The sequence below is a fragment of the Epinephelus moara genome, chromosome 13 (genome assembly GCF_006386435.1).
Source record: "Epinephelus moara isolate mb chromosome 13, YSFRI_EMoa_1.0, whole genome shotgun sequence".
NCBI classification, from domain to species: domain Eukaryota; kingdom Metazoa; phylum Chordata; class Actinopteri; order Perciformes; family Serranidae; genus Epinephelus; species Epinephelus moara.
In genome coordinates, this window is record NC_065518.1 from 2,493,568 (window position 1) to 2,510,968 (window position 17,401).

Consider the following 17,401-nt stretch of genomic DNA (forward strand, 5'->3'; position numbering starts at 1 on the left):
GCACGCTGCCAGCCGGCCCCATGAACAACGCTGTTCACACTCTGTCCAATTACACTAAGAGGCTGAAAGTCGCTGAGAGCCGGTGGCAGCAGCTCTCAGAGGATCAGCGGCGGAGCTGGGTGGCACTGCTGCTGGCAGGAAGCACTGCCAGAGATTTACAGCTGAACACAATCCTGCATGGCTGCCCGTCCAATCTGTTTCCCTGGTAACCGTTGCATTTCAGAAGCCATCGCAGAACGAGAGAGAAAAAATACATAAATCATCCACTGCTGAAAAAATGCCCCAAAAACTGGGAACAAGATATTATTGATGGGAGAGGAGAGCGTGCACACAGCTCATGTAGAGGATGACTGAAACCATGACAGTGTGACACAGAATGAAGCTCAGAGCAGCTGAATGAGACACAGAGACCAGGAGATCAGGATTCAATGTTGTATCATTATCATAATTATATCTCACTGTGAAGGACGTCACCAGATTTGTTGTTGTGCAGGTAAATAAAATGATGCATCCAGGACATATGGGAGGAGTTTATCAGATACCTCAGCATATGTGGAGACAGAGTGTCCTTCAGGGTGTCTTTGGGTCGCCTGCATTTTATTACTCAGCTCTCAGCTGTGGGTCACAGAGCTGTGTGGTGGTAAAGCAGTTAAAGTAGCTTCCATGTTGAAGCACATGCATGAAATTATTATACTCACAAAAAAGTGTTGCATGCAAAGGAAGTGAGTGAGCCTGTGATTACAGCACGGGAAGTCTTGTACACGAAATTGTGAACTAAGACCTGAGGTTGGTTGTACTTAACTATCTATGATGACAATAAGGGGTTAAAAAACTGCTGTGGAGGTGAGGAGTGTCATTGACTACAAGACCCATCAGCCATCGGGCCAATCGCTGGCTTTTGATTGGCTATGGGGCCTTATAATGTAAGAGAGGCCCTTTGTTTCAGCTCAGGCTCTGCTTCGCTATCGATGCCATAGCAACAACACTGGAAGCTCCTATTGGCTCAGTGAGGTGTCAATCAAAAGGTCAGGAGCTTGCCTCCAATTTGAGATAGTCCATTCAGTTTGTTTACATGCAGGACAGAGATGATGGATAATATGTGGAGGAATATGAATGAATGTCTGAAACGATGCAGCAGTGGTCGGTGGATATGCATCTATGTAATGATGTGTTTGGACGAAATATTCAGATCATCTGGATTGTTGGGAGTGTGTGGGGACAGTTTTTGTTGGAGTAACATGGATCTTTGGATTATGATAACTGTTTATTTGTTGTTATTGTGTTTCTTTTGGGAGGATATGAAACATATAACCAAGGTTACTGAGATAGATGGAAAAAGATGAGCGGAGGTGAAAAAGATATTCAGCCTAATTTAAAACAGTGACTTTTGTAAATTTTCTTAAATTAAACTTTCTTCAAGTATCCTTTATTCCTGATGACTTGTTGTGGTTGAGTTTGTTTTTGAATATTGTTCTGCCAATATGATTTCTGTTGTATGACTGTTTGTCTCCATGTGGTGTGAGCTACACTGTTTAGTTTTTGTCTGCTGTTGTTTGTTTGTTTGTTTGTTTGATTGTGTTTTTGTGATGACAGACTGATACTGTTTGTTTTTGTATCAGTTGTGTTGTATGTAATTACCGCCTGCTCACACTGAACTCCACCTCTTGTGTTTGTTTTTTTACTTCCTGTTTGCACTCTGTCTCTCTGCTGCTGTAATGTTGTCTTGCCTTGTCTTGTCTTGTCTTGTTTTTTCTTGTCTTGACTTGTCTTGCCTTGTCTTGTTTTTTCTTGTCTTGACTTGTCTTGCCTTGTCTTGTCTTGTCTTGTCTTGTCTTATCTTCACCTGTCCTGTCTTGTCTTGTCTTGTCTTATCTTCACCTGTCCTGTCTTGTCTTGTCTTGTCTTATCTTGACTTGTCATAAATGCAAAAAAAGTGAAAAAAGAAAAGAAATGACATTGTGTAACTGACCTCAGTTAGGCCTCACTGTAATGAGACAGTAATGAGGCTCATAATGTGTCGTCCTTTTTACACACTGCTATTTATTCTCTGAACAGGAACAGGATATGTACGGGTCAGTCATACAGTTGGCTCACTACAGGCAGCTCACACGCAGCACACTACCAAAGAACAGCACGTTATCTTATTTTCATAAAGCCCAGTATGCCGTTAGTTGAACATTTTAGCACTTAAACCGTTAAACAACCCACTCCTAACTCTCTCCAGTTATATTTCCATAACTCACAGTGCATATATCTTCATACTGTGGACATACAGACCTTAACACACAACATTTGTACACAGTGCTCGACAGCTCACCTCGGGTACGTCTCTCATGAAGTGGCCATGTTTTAATGCCTGCAGTGGCATTTACCTACCACCTGTGAGAGTGGGCGCCCTTGAGCCAATAACACAGGTATAACCACAGAACTACAGAAGTGCATGACTGTCACTTTAAAGCAATGAAAGGAAGTGGAATTACACACAATACAAACTCTGTTACACCTGCACACATGAAGCTGATCTCAGGGGGTGTGGTTTGTTTATATGAAGCAGGTTGTTGCAGCAGATGTGTGTTTCTGAGGTGATACAGTTTGTACGTTTCATCCTCCACCCTCTGAATCCTCATCATGTGAGAACGTCTCTGTTATACCAGGTGATGAATCAGCTCATACAGCTGTGAAGTTTCATTTGAGTCAAAACACGATGTCATGTGAGCGTGGTTGAGTGTAAATATTCTCCTGAGGAGGCGTCTGATCATCAGTTACTGTTCAATCCATCAGACACAATGCAGTGATACACAGAAGCCTGATGTGTCAGTGGAAATGTTTTACTGTTGTAACCTCACTGCTCACACATGCTTTTACCTCTGTGTCCTGCAGATGGCGCCCCGCTGAGCGAGCTGTCCTGGTCGTCGTCTCTGGCTGTGGTGGCCGTCTCCCTGTCGGGCCTCTTCACCGTCGTCTTCCTCATGCTGGCCTGCATCTGCTGCAAGAAACGCAGAACCGGCTTCAAGGTGGGGCCCCTCCTCTGAGCTCAACAACACACACACACACACACACACACACACACACACTCATTCAATCAGAGATACACACTCTGACTCTCTGTGCACATCAGCGCTACTGTAAATGAACCCTAAACGTTCCTCTCAGCCTCTCATTAGACCTCTATTAGAGGACAGAAGGTCTGCAGAGTGTCACAGCTGCTGATGGGACACAGACAGACAAGCAGGTGGAGGCTGTTTGTTTATGGAGCATGTTTGTTCGTGGAAGCTGTTTGTGGAGGCTGTTTATGAAGGCTGTTTGTGGAGATTGTTTGTGGAGGCTGACTGTTTGTGGATGCTGATTGTGGAAGCTGTTTGTAGAGGCTAATTGTTTGTGGAGGTTGTTTGTAGAGGCTGTTTGTTTATGGAGGCTGTTTGTTTGTGGAGATTGTTTGTTTGTGGAGGCTGTTTGTGGAGACTGTTTGTGGAGGCTGTGTTTGTAGAGGCTGGTTGTTTGTGGAGGCTGTTTGTGGAGGCTCTGTGGAGGCTGTTTGTTTGTGGAGATTGTTTGTTTGTGGAGGCTGTTTGTGGAGACTGTTTGTGGAGGCTGTGTTTGTAGAGGCTGGTTGTTTGTGGAGGCTGTTTGTGGAGGCTCTGTGGAGGCTGTTTGTTTGTGGAGATTGTTTGTTTGTGGAGGCTGTTTGTGGAGACTGTTTGTGGAGGCTGTGTTTGTAGAGGCTGGTTGTTTGTGGAGGCTGTTTGTGGAGGCTCTGTGGAGGCTGTTTGTAGAGGCTGTTTGTTTGTGGCGGTTGTTTGTAGAGGCTGTTTGTTTATGGAGGCTATTTGTTTGTGGAGGCTGTTTGTTTATGGAGGCTGTTTGTAGAGGCTGGTTGTTTGTGGAGGCTGTTTGTTTATGGAGACCATTTGTTTGTGGAGGCTGTTCATTTATGGAGGCTGTTTGTGGAGATTGTTTGTTTGTAGAGGCTGTTTGTTTGTGGAGACTGTAGAGGCTCTTTGTGGAGGCTGATTGTGGAGGCTGTTTGTAGAGGCTGATTGTTTGTGGAGGCTGTTTGTTTATGGAGGCCATTTGTTTGTGGAGGCTGTTTATTTATGGAGGCTGTTTGTGGAGATTGTTTGTTTGTAGAGGCTGTTTGTTTGTGGAGGCTGTTCGTGGAGACTGTTTGTGGAGGCTGTTTGTTTATGGAGGCCATTTGTTTGTGGAGGCTGTTTGTTTGTGGGGGCTGTTCGTGGAGACTGTTTGTGGAGACAGTTAGTGGAGGTTGTTTATTTGTGGAGACAGTTAGTGGAGGCTGTTTGTGGAGGCTGATTGGTTGTGGAGGCTCTTTGTTTATGGAGGCTCTTTGTTTGTGAAGGCTGTTTGTTTATGGAGGCTGTTTGTGGAGTTTGTTTGTTTGTGGAGGCTGTTTGTTTGTGGAGGCTGTGTTTTGAGGTCTGCAGTTTTTGCAACCATCTTGTGTCGTTGATGTCGACCCTGTTTCTGAGCTGCAGGCTGAAATGGGTCACACACTGCGGAAAATAGGACAGAGAGAAAGATAGTGTGTGTGTGTGTGTGTGTGTGTGTGTGTGTGTGTGTGTGTGTGTGTGTGTGTGCTGATTCACCTCCAGGTTTACAGTTGTCCCCTTGTGGAGATTTTCCTGTAAATAAACAAAAAAATGTAGTTTTGTTTATGTTCAGTGTTTCTGTGTAACGCTGCAGCTTCACAAACGTCCTGACAGTATTTCCATCCTTCCGCAAAGTAGATTTTTATGCCTCTGTGCCGGCATCAGCCGTCACTGGAGACTTCTCTTCCTTCATCTCATTCTCCTGAACACAATATCACAAGAACACTGTGAGGGAATTTCTTCAACTTTGGCACAAACATCCAGGTGGATTCAGCAGCAAAATGATTACACTTTGGTGATTAAAGGTTAAGGTTTAAGGTCACTGTGACAATGCAACATCACAGGTCTTGAGACAATTTCTTTGAAATTGGCACAAACATCCACTTGGATTTAAGGATGAACTGATTACAATTTAGTGGTCCATGGTCAAAGGTCAAGATCACCGTGACCTTGCTTCATTGCATTCTCATGAATTTGATAGCTCAAGAATACCTGGAGGGATTTTTTTTTCCACTTTGGCACAAACGTTCACTTGGATTAAGTGATGAACTGATTAACTTTTGGTGGTTAAAAGTCAAAGGTCACTGTGAGCTCAGAAAACATTTTTTAGCCATAACTGACAAATTCATACACTAATTATGACAAAACTTCACACAAATGTCTAACAGGATAAAATAATGAAGGTCAAAAGGTCAAAGGTCAGCTTGACTGTGACATCATCATGTTTTAACGTCATATCTCAGGAACAGAAGGGGAGACATTTGGTCAGATACTGAATTGGTGACTCTAATCTTGAAACTGTGCTGATTGTATAGATGTTTTCACAGATGTTGATGGAAACTGTAGTTGTGAACTTTCACAATTTTAGTTTGTTTGAAACCTGAATTATTTACATCCACATCACAGCCGTCTTCTTCTTCTTCTTTTTCTTTTTTTCTTCTTCTTCTTATCCTTCTTCTTCTTCTTCCCTCTATTTGCCGGCACATTATTTTTTGGCACATCACCACCAGCAGCTGTCGGACAGCCTGAAACTGAGGAGTATCGTATATCCTGCACACACTACACATTTACATCACAACCTTCCTCAGTCAGCAGGAATGTGTGTCACATCACCCTGTGTGCACGTATTCGTCCTCAAGATTCATCACTAGATACCAACTGGTGGTCACAATCTCCACAGAGTACCTTCACTGGTCACTAAAACACACTGCAACACAACATTTAGTTACTGGGCAGCATCGTCGCCTCACAGCAAGACGGCTCCTGGTTTAAACCCAGGGTGGGGGAGCCCTCCTGTGCAGAGTTTGCATGTTCTCCCTGTGTCAGCGTGGGTTTCCTCCAGGTGCTCCAGCTTCCTCCCACAGTCCAAAGACATGCAGGTTAACTGGTGACTCTAAATTGTCCGTAGGTGTGAATGTGAGTGTGAATGGTTGTCTGTCTCTGTGTGATAAGGCCCGTTTCCACCGCAGGAACTTCGGAGTAATTTTATGGGGCCGGGGCCATTGGGGTGTGTCTCCACCACAGGAACCACCCCTGAAGGACAGAGTTCTGGAACTTTTACAGGGGCTAAACAAGTCCCTGCCTCAGAGTAGGTACTCAGAACGGCCCTGAAAGACTCCTGGCTGGGGCTTGGGGATTACTTGGTGCTGATTGGATATACTCAAGGAGGGATGTGACGTCAACAGAAAGCGACAAAATAGCCAGCATTTTTAAAACTCATAAGACGAGGGTTAGCTCGTTCATATAGCTTCCGCCGCCATGTAAAAAAAACTCACTAAATGGCCCGTGAAAAAATTATTCTTTCCAGCGGATATCTTAGTTACAACATGATTGAGCTAGCAAAGCAGTTTTGTGTTGCTATGTGTGGTATTTATTCAGTTTTGGGAAATCACGATGTCTAGAAAGCATCAGCTGACAGGGACAGCTAACAGCAGCAGCGAAGCTAACATCAGAACGTCATCTGTTAAAAGCCTCCCGTTGTTGGATACGACATGAAACTACTCCAGTTAGCTCAATCATGTTGTAACTAAGACATCCACTGGAAAAAAATATTTTTTTCACGGGCCATTTAGTGAGTTATTACAGACACCGCTATCAGCTAATGGCGTCCCTACGTCGCCCCGGTCAAAATGGTCACGCAGCGATTACGTCACATTCAGAGGCAGCCCGTAACTTTACAGGAACCTTCCTCGTACTCCACTCTCTCAGTGGAGACACGGCGGACGTTCCTGTAGTAGTTCCTGCCCTCCAAATAGTACCAGGAACTTCTTCAGTGGAAACGGGCCTATAGTCTGGTGACCTGTCCAGGGTGAACCCTGCCTCTCACCCAATGTCAGCTGGGATAGGCTCCACCTCCCGTTGACCCTGAACAGGATAAGCAGATACAGGAAATGAATGAATGAATGTAACGCAACACTCGGTGTCTCAGTGTCTGCCACTAAAGTGTAGCACTATCGTTTAATTGATTACTTCACTGACAGAAAAATGATCAACAAGTTTGTCAGTGTTTAATCATCAGTCATCTCGGATAGTTTGAATAATGAGGTACGATTGCCTCTGGGTTCATCTCCATCTTCTCTCTTCACTCTCCGCCTTTCTGTCCTTCATCTATTTTCGCTCTCTGAGCGTCTTCAAAAGCACAGAGCAGTGTCTGTAGCTGTGTTACATAACTTCCTGCCTTATCTGTTTATAACCGTGCGTGTTGGACACCTGTTCCTCACATACAGCCGATCACAGAAACACAGTCTGTATCATGTCTGCTCTGTGTCTTTGGCGTGTTGGACCACCCAGCTCGGACCTGTCAGGGTGTGTCCGAGGAAAGGGGCCGGGGTAGGAGAAGGGGGAAGAGAGAGGGCGCGAGGGCGCGAGGGCGTGAGGAAGGGCATACCCATGAGGCCGCGGTGCATCCGGCCTCAGGGCCCCATCTGGAATTAGACACAGCCTCTCCCAGAGCAGGAAGAGGGGGGTTTCACAAAAAACCCTCCAAGAGGAGACGAGAGAGAAAAGCTCCCTGTGTTTTACAGACGCTGTCGGAAAGATGAGAAACTTCCTCTAACCATCCTCTCAGCTGCTGTGGGGGGGCTTCAGGGGGCTGCTGGGGGCTGCTGGGAGCTGCTGGGAGCTGCAGGGGGCTGCTGGGGGCTGCTGGGAGCTGCTGGGAGCTTTGGACTCTGCTTTAGGGTCAGAATTATCATTACCCACTGCAGACTCTGACCTTTAAAAAAATGATAAAATTCTTTTTTAAAGTAAAAATCAGTTTTTGTCCAAAGTCTTGTAGTTGGAGTGATTTGGGTGGTGGTAGGGGTAAAGCTATACTGAGGTGTGGTCAAGCTGTGTGTCGATAAAAGGGCGCCGCGGCAACGTGAGCGTGCATCCTTTGCCGACGTGATGAGGACAAGGCTCAGGTGTGAGCGCACTGAGAGTTGAGTCAGCTCAGGGGACGGCAGACGTACACTCCGGTCCCTCTATAGCTTCACACCCTTTGGGTGTAAATTTGTGTTTCCTAAGATAGTGAAGGAAAGACTCACCCTACTCGCCTTCTGATTGGTTAGTACTTGTTGCCTTCATTGCCTTCGTTGCCTTCATTGCTTGGATTGGTTGGGTTGAGGTTAGAAGAGTGAGACTGATTAGGGTTGGGGTAAGAATGTCAGGGGAAGCCAATCAGAGGCAGAGAGAGGCGGGTCATTTCTTCACCATCCTAGGAAGCTTACGGACATCTGTGAGAGACCATGGATGTGTAAAGAGTCCTGAGTGTTGGAGGCGGGGCCTCGTTCATTCCTATGAAAGTTGCTCAGTGGCAGATGAAGCCAAAGTGGTTCAACTGCTGCTTGTTTAATTACCCGGTTAATCTGGAGATTGTCAGCACTATGTCTGTGTTGTGCGGCCCATAGAGCAGGCGGACGAGCGTCTTACTTCCCCTTACCGAATGTCTAACTACCAGTTTAGCGCCCTGTTAACCTGAATGGGAATAAAATGATTTCATCTTGCAGCTCATCTTGACTTTCCAAATGTTATCGGACAGAATGGACCAAATTCTGAAAGTGAAACAAGTAACTTCTCTTCTGTGGTGCTAAAAAAAATGTATCCACTGATTTACAGATGCCTCTTTCCCAGTGTAAGTCTATGGGTAAAAGTCTTTTTGGGCCTCATGGCGTCAGATGACGAACCCTGGAAGCTGCAGTACCACTGTTTGGCCACTATGAAAACTGGCTTCAAAGTCCGGTGCGCTTCTTGGGGGCCTGTGTAGGACCAGCTCGGTGGTATCTTTGGGGGTTACGGCGGAAACTAACCAGCAAAAAAATAAATAGATAAAATGAGGTGAAATACAAGAGGCTTTTCCTTTCAGTCCAGCACTCCATTGACTCAGTGAGTTTTAGCGCCTCATTTTAAAGCTCAATCCATAGATTCAATTTTAATGTTTTGTGATGTTAATGTTTTGACTTTTATTTTATTTCCTGCTGGCTTCGCTGACAGACAGACAGATGGTTTGCTGTGTTAACATGTGGGAACATAGTGCCCACTGCCTATCCTCTGGTCTCTGCTGGTTAGCTAACGTTAGCTAACGTTAGCCACAGTAGCTATTCGCTGGCCCAGCGTTGCTGCGGTTCATGGTGGCCACCCTTCCATCTCCCCCCAGGTGGCCACGGTGAGTAAGCACATGTTTTAAGCTGCAGAATTCCTTTAACATTTTTAGCCATGTCAGCACCACTAGCCATGCTAACACTAGGGTGACCATATTTTGATTTCCAAAAAAGAGGACACTCGCCCCAGCCACGAGATAGCCTACTTAAATGATACTCGCAGTTTACTCAAAGATGCCTTTTAATTTTAATATATTTAAAGTTTATATGTATGGATAGAAAATTCAGTTATATTACAAATAATATTTCTCAAAGACAGAAATACAGATAGGCTTCTCAGAGGTTACTCAACTTGCTTTTATTATGCCTAAAATAATAATCTTTTTACAAGTTTCAATTGTACAAAAATAAATATAAATGTAAAATAAATGTCAAATCTCTGGAATGAAATAATGATAGAAATAATGTCTCTTCTGTATTAGAAAAATCAACTTGTAAAATAATAGCTATCTTTTCAAGTTTTACTGGACAAATAAATAAATAATATGAAATAATGTTCTAAATAATACCTCTTCTATATTAGAAAATCCAACTTTGAGCTCCCCGGCACCTTTATTAGACACAGAATCATATGTGCCAGCTTTGCACACGGTGCACTCAGCCTCCCATATATCCCGACCGGGTCAGGACGGTAAGTTGGGAATTTTTTCTGCAGTTAATCTGTGAAGCTGCACTTGCGCTTCGGCATCTTGGAAGCTTAGAATAATGCTGCGCTGCCGGTGTCTGCTGCTTCCTCGTTGTGAGTATTGGAGATCCGCCGATAAGGCAGCCTCTCGGGGATTACGCACACACACACACACACACACACACACACACTCTCCCTGACCGAATGGCACTCGTGACCCGCCATCGGAGGGCCCCCGCCGGCCGGCCCAGCGCCGGTGTTCGGGNCACACACACACACACACACACAAGGAAAACCGGACATTATCATCAATTTATAAACACCCCCCAGACAGGGCGTGAAAAGTGGACATGTCTAGGCAAAAGAGGACGTTTGGTCAGCTTAGCTAACACTGCCAATGGTGCTAACAGAGCTAACACTATTACCAATGCTAAAGGCTCAAAGTTGAGCCACATACTCACCAGGGCGAGCTGGGGGGAGACCGGAGGGTGGGCACAATGTTTCCACAACAACACTGTGGCATCAGGACGACGTTAATAAGCAGCACTGCTAGCTAACGGTTGCTTCCACCAGACCTGCATGGTGCACACTGCAGTAAACTGAAAAGTAGAAAAAATAATTTGGAGTCTGACATGCAGTTCAGTGTAAAATTACTTCATCATCCAATAATGGATTCATGCACACTTAAACCTCTGAATGTAGCACCTCAGATTTCTTTTCATAAAAAACCTCAAATCAGAACACGGTTAATAATTAATACAAAAACACAGAAGCAACATTTGGGTGAACAGTTTGTTTTTAAGGATTATATTCAGTTGTAATAAGATCACTCAGTCCATGAACAGCCCCCTTAACTCTGATATAAAAGGTTTAAGGGGCTTTTAAGGTGTAAAATTAAGGGCTTCTGCAGTTAGTTTAAGGTTAGGGTGAATGTGTTAAGATTTTAAGGGTTTTTTAAGGCTTAAGTTTAAGGTTTGATTTAAGGCCAGCTGAAGTTGAAGGTCGGGTTCAGAGGTCAGCAATGAGAGCCGTCGGTCCTCACATGTTCAGTGTGTTAACCAGAGATGTGTGTGTGTGTGTGTGTGTGTGTGTGTGTGTGTTTGTGGGGACGGCCCCGCAGATGTTCTTGGGCTTCTGGGAGAGAGAAGAAGAAGAGAGGAAGAGAGGGAGTGATGTCACATGTATAGTATGTGACCCCCCCCCCTCCCCCCTCCTCCTCCCACTTGTATTTTTCTGCCTCACATTTTTGCGGGGGCTCAGTTTCTCTCCGTCCCTCTGAGATGACCACAGGTTCACTGAACTGGGAGACAGACTGCTCCTCCTTCTTCCTCATCTTCCTCTCCCTCCATCTGTCCATCCGTCCTTCCTTCCTCAGCAGTCAGTCAGTCAGTCAGTCAGTCAGTCAGTCAGCTACAAAACCTCCTCCTCCTCCTCTTCCTCCTCTTTGGACTCAACAATGAGACTCTGTCTGCAGAATGATGATGACTTTTTCTGCAGCAGCTTCTCCTGGCACCGCCAGCCTCCTGCCGCCCGTCACACAGCTGACCCCCCAGCGCTCCTGTTGGTGCAGTGGGTGCCTGATGGTGCCTGATGGGTGCCTGATGGGTGTGTGATGGGTGCAGGTTTTCAGTGTGTGTGTGTGAGAAGCAGAGGTTGAGATGCTGAAGCCGAAGCTGAGCCGTCCGTCCCTTCCTGTGGACTCTGAGGACAGGTAAGCTGACAGATGTTCACTGAGTGTTGTTTCACCAGCAGAGCTCCAGTTGAAGCGTTTGGTTTGTTACTGGACAGTTTGAGAATGAAATCACTTCATATGAAATCAAATCTTTGAGCAGATTTCCATGTGAAAACCTGTGTGTAAATCTGTTGATGCTTTTTCTCTTTTTAACCCTTTAAAAACCAACGTCCTGTGCACGGCTGCAGGACAATGTTGTTTGTATGATCCTTTTAAAACAGATCTACAATAAGAACTGTAAGCATTCATTCTTTGTGCAGCAGAAAGTGAACCCTCCTGTCTTGGTCTTATGTTACCTTATCTTACGTGCAAACATTGTATTGCGCCAAATTTATGCCTAAATTTCCCTGTTATGACCGCAGGAGATCGTTGTTTGTTTAATCCTTTACATATCGATCTAAAATAAAAACCATAAGAGATAGAACACTCATTCTTCTTGCAGCAGAAAGCGAAGGCTTCTGTGTCATCGTGTCGTACATGACGTCACTGCTCCACGCTGTGAGTGGTGCAAAACTGCATGAAAACGCACCAGAGAAACGAGGAACGCCTTGTCACTCTGCTCATAAAAATGATCATATCTACAAAACTATATAATGTTAACAGCTTCAATAACTTCTGGACAGTTAGGAAATATTTTTGAAATTTTTTCTGCATTTAAAAAATGTTTTGGATCAAAATGTTTTGTGTTGTTATTTTGTAAAATCTGATGAAAAAACCTTTTAGCTCAGTTTGCAAAGATTTTTAGGGATGTAAAACATTTGAAGATACTCCAGGAAATGACGTCACAATGAGCAGAAATACCAGTGTGGCCACTGGTGGCACGTTTTCCTGCGTCCTGAAATGATCAGACGAACGACAGATTGATTTTCTCTTTTCGATATCAGTATGATTTCTTTGTGTTTTGGACCGTGGCTGAACAGATGTCACATTGCATGCTGGGAAACTGTATTGCTCATTTCTCCTTGTTGATTTGTTGTATTCAGCTCCATCTGTTCTTCTTTTGTCTTGAATATTTAAGTTTTGTTTGATCAGATGAAGGTGTGTACGATGAACACTGAGGCGGGAATATTCATGTTTAATATTACTGATAAAATACAAAAAAAGGGGCAGAATTTCATAAGTGTTCACTGCAGACATAAAGTTCTCATGTTCACTGAATATGTCTGCTGGGTATTCTGGTTTTGTTTTCCTACTTTTATTCTTATTTTTTATTTATTTTTCATGTTTGAAATAAAATTTTATCTAAAAGAATCGAATCCGATCCAGAATCTGAAGATCGTGTGCAGGCTCCACTGCAGGATGTGTGTGTGTGTGTGTGTAGAGTGAAACCACATGTTGAATGGAGGGCGAGCGAGGCCGTGTGAAGATTTGGATGTGAGGCTGATGGAGGGCGGGGGTGCAGTGTGCAGCAGTGTGTGTGTGTGTGTGTGTGCGCTCACATTCTTCTGGGACAGGATGGAGTGAGAGATGGAGGTGTTTGTGTGTTTGTGTGCGTGTGTGTGCGTGCGTGTGTGTGTGTGTGTGTGTGTGTGTGTGTGTTTGTGTGTGTGTGTTTGTGTGTNAACTCGTCAAGTCTCCATCCATGTCAGTGGAAACATGGATGCTTCACACACAGAAGATCTATACAATCAGCACAGCTTCCACTTTGACGTTAAAACATGATGATGTCACAGTCAAGCTGACCTTTTGACACTCATTATTTTATCCTGTTAGACATGTGTCATGACCAAAAACATGTTCTGTGAGGTCACAGTGACCTTTGACTTTCGATCACCAAATTCTAATCAGGTCACTGTTGAGTCACAGCGGGATGTTTTTGCCAAATTTGCAGAAATTCCTTTAGCCTCTTCTTCAGATATTGCTTTCATAAGAAAAGGACGGACAGATGGACGACCCAAGAACATAATTCCTCAGCTACACCTAGCGCCAGCGCAGAGGCATAAAAAAATAACTAGTTTTACCAAACAATTTTTTTCCACAATCAAAGCTCACGGCAACATGTTGCGTCTTCTCTGACATCACTGCAGACGAAACAAGGCGTAGAGGCCTGGACACGCAAAACACATTAAATACAACTGAATAATGCTTCACTCTACACGCTTCGTTCTCAGATGTTGCCGCCGCGCTCTTCTTCTGGACCACAAAAAGGCCACAGTGTCATAAAATCTGGTTAGAGCCTGCAGGGTGTTTCCAAAAACTGCTAAAGTTGTTACTGACACTGATGTTTCTCTCTCTTTATCGTCTTTGTTCATCTTCTCCATATTATTGCTCCAAAAGCAATGACATCATTACAGAAGGCGCTCCACCCGAGTCCGTCCGTCAGAGGACAAAAGAGAGAAAAGTACATTAATAAACAGAATGAACTCAGTTTGATCAGAGCCTGTTCATCATCGTCACATGGTGATTTAACGAAGTTCAAAGGAATATATTCTATCTTAATTATTTCTTAGTTTGTATCAGACTTTTTCCACTTTTCATTTACACATATTTTTTCTCAGTGACTGATCGAAGCAATAACTCTTAACGTTCTTAAAACACAGACTCATGTCTTTGGTTCTGTCTCTGCAGAGTTATGGTTTATACACATTAACCCGTTCAGAACCTGATTATGTTTTAACACACTCTGATGGTGGATTTCTGCTCTTAATGCACTTATACTCACCCTCCTGTCAATCAGAGAGATCTGGTTTGAGACTTTGGTCGGTACAGATGTTCGGCCCAGATGATTTGAGACGTTAGCAGATCCAGTCTAATGTCGTGTTCACATCAAATGCGATACAAATTTTTGTGTCGCGTTTCTCGTGCGAGTTTGAATGCCAGAATGTTTTGTGTTGACTCACGTCATACACACATGAAATGGCTGAATCGATGAAAGAACTTCTGCAGATGAGTCCTCAGCGTCATACCTCCCTGGATGATCTCAATGCTGATTGGCTACCGCGGTGCTAATCGGTTGCTGAAGTTCAGATTTTTCAACTCTCATGAATAAGTGTATGGTGTGAGATAATTTTTTTTGGTCGCTGGGCTCTTTGGCAGAAATGGTTCATTGTTGTTTGTACATGTTTTTAAGCTCACAGTAAAAATAATTTGTTCTTTAACATCAGGTTGTGTTGTTAATGTGCTAACTGGCCAACTAGCATCTTGAATCCGTCCTGTCGCACTTCCTGTTTCCCTTTTTGAACGATGAATATATATACGACTGCCGCCTGCTGGTGTGGAGAGATATTTCCTGTCATACAGGCGCAGAACAGGTGGTTGGCTGTACTCTCTGTGGTGTGTTCAAGTGCAACTTTTCGGCTGAGACACAGGCGATGTGAAGCGACATGAGGTGACACAGTAGTCTGCTTTTGTCGTAGTTTTTTAATGTCCGTGTGGTTATGTTTGGACGTTTAAACCTTCTGACCTGCTCACAGACTCATCAGTGGCGCCCTGAGCATTTCAAACATGTTTGATATTTAGGATTTAAAATCTGGATTATTACATCGGTATGAAGCAGCTGATGGTGTTGCCAAGCAACAGTAAACATCCTCGCTCCAGAGGCTAACGTTAGCTAGCATACCATTGTTGACAGATATTAAAATCTCCCATCCAGTTCTCACTGAAGAACAGACAACCTGTAGAGTCTCAGTGATCGTGAAGAGGCCATCGAACACTGATCAGACTTATTGATCGGCCTCCTGTTTGGAGCCTTCGAGTTTGATCAGTTTAAAGAAGTGCAGGAAGTCCTCTCTGCCTGTCTCATCATTGAGTGAATGTAGATCTTAAACATGTCTTCCCTTCGTGCAGAGTGAGAGTGAGAGTGAGTCACAGCGGCTGCCAGAGAGCAGCTCAGCACTAAAACCATCAGGCTTAATAGTGAAGATGAGGATTGGGATACATGTAATCTTTGTGTAAATCACGCTGGCTTTGTTTACACTCTGACGTTCCAGTAACGGCTCGGAGGAACAGGACAGCTTGAGTCAGTTTATCTCAGCTCTGCCGCACAGCTCTGGCCAAATATCTACACAGGTTTCTTTATGGTTTCACATACGCACATCGCTACAGTCAGACATTACATGTCGCTCAGCGTGCATCCATCAAGGCGTGTGTGAGGTTTGTTTGTCCTCACCTCTGTGACCTCACCTCCTCATCTAACACCAGCAGCCTGTTCCTCTGCGTGACCTCTGACCTCTTCATGTGTTTGTGTTTTCCAGGAATTCAAGAATGTGGACGGGGAGGAGTACCATGCAGATATGTCCACATTGGCCTCGCCAGCCTCCCAGGGCAGCCCGGACGTCTACATCCTGCCGCTCACCGAGGTGTCCCTGCCGGTCGCAAAGCAACCTGCTCGATCAGGTCGGTCCAAGTCTTCATTCTGTCAGTTTAACCTCCTCAGCTCCGTCAGTGGCTCCAGCTACTGTCAATACACTGTAAACATAAACCCACTGCACTAATCCATGTAAAAGCAAGATGGTTGCCACCTCTGACAAATCAGCCTGCAGCCAAACCCGACACAAAAGTGGACAAGGTCCAAAACCTGATCACATTTTATTGTTGAGCCTTGTTTATTTATAATTAATAATGCTAATGACCAATTTTAGCAACAGTAACAAGATAAGAGAGCACGGTCTCACTTCGAAGTCTTCGAAATCTGGTGCTTGGGCAGTGACTTGCGGCGCCAGAAACCAACGCAAAAAGGTGTCCTTTTTATGGACTTACACCCGAGAGAGCGGTGTTCGCATTCCGTAAGATTGTAAAGCCAAACCTGTTCATTTTTGCTGAACACTGAAAAGACACTTTTTTTGAAAGACACTGTACCCAGATACAGTTGTCTTATTTGAGGACATTCAGACTTAGTGATGTGACGTTCGCGAACAAGCGACACACACACACACACACATACACACACACACACCAAAAAATGAACAAACGAACCACATCTTTGAACCGGCTCTTCAAAGTGAACGAGAAATCCCATCACTATTCGGACTTGACAGTTGTATTATCCTAGCATTTGACACAGGCCAGTTACCTGTGACAGACAAAAGGACGTTCCTTGTGGCTTTACAAATAAACCCAATGTCCCCATATAAGGACATCATTGTTTTCCAGAACTAATTGATACGATTCGGAGCCACTGTTTCGTTATTTATAAGTATCAGGCCCCACTGATCCCGAACACAAATTAAAAGTGCATACCGAACAAAGCTTAGGTCTAAGGAGGTTCACGAGATTTATACTTTCTCCTTCAGCTGAGAGGGATGAGACATTAGATGGTCGGGTGGACAGAGAATATTCTGATATCAGTCCTGAAGCTTGTCAGAGTTTGTGATTTACGTCCTGAGTCAGTTCCAGTGAACCGATGTAAACCTGACAGCAGCTCAGTGAAGGCAGCACAGGGCAGGGTGCAAGGGTGATGTAAGAGCGAGGAGAGCTGTGTGTCCCCCGAGTGAGCACCGCCCTGATGCTGGCCTCAGTCAGCTGGGTCTCCACCTATCCCACAATCCCTCGCTGCATGTCCCCAAGAGTGAACTCTATAACTTCACTCTCTCCCACAAACATCTGTCTGTTACGTAACCAGGTCCAGGTCCAGGCGGCCGGCCCACACTGCTGCTGGAGGGAATCTGAAGAATGTGAGAGCTGAAAACCCTCTGACTCTGAGGGACTACTGTGGTCTTGGTCCTGTATCAGTGGTCCTGGTCCTGTATCAGTGGTCCTGGTTGTGTATTAATGGTCCTGGTTGTGTATTAATGGTCCTAGGTGTGTGTTAATGGTCCTGGTTGTGTATTAATGGTCCTGGTTGTGTATTAATGGTCCT

The 17,401-nt window shown here is 44.6% G+C and overlaps 1 protein-coding gene across 2 annotated transcripts in view; it reads left to right on the forward strand.

Annotated features, from left to right (window-relative positions):
- The window catches only part of aatkb (apoptosis-associated tyrosine kinase b), a 79,384-nt gene that overhangs the window by 35,753 nt on the left and 26,230 nt on the right, over positions 1-17,401 (forward strand). Inside the window, exons 2-3 of one of the 2 annotated variants that reach the window (XM_050059317.1) lie at positions 2,881-3,014; positions 15,798-15,939. In XM_050059317.1, coding sequence (XP_049915274.1) covers positions 2,881-3,014; positions 15,798-15,939 — 276 coding nt within the window. Of the gene's footprint in view, positions 1-2,880; positions 3,015-11,214; positions 11,584-15,797; positions 15,940-17,401 lie in introns of those variants that run through there. The other variant, XM_050059318.1, reaches the window with a different exon arrangement.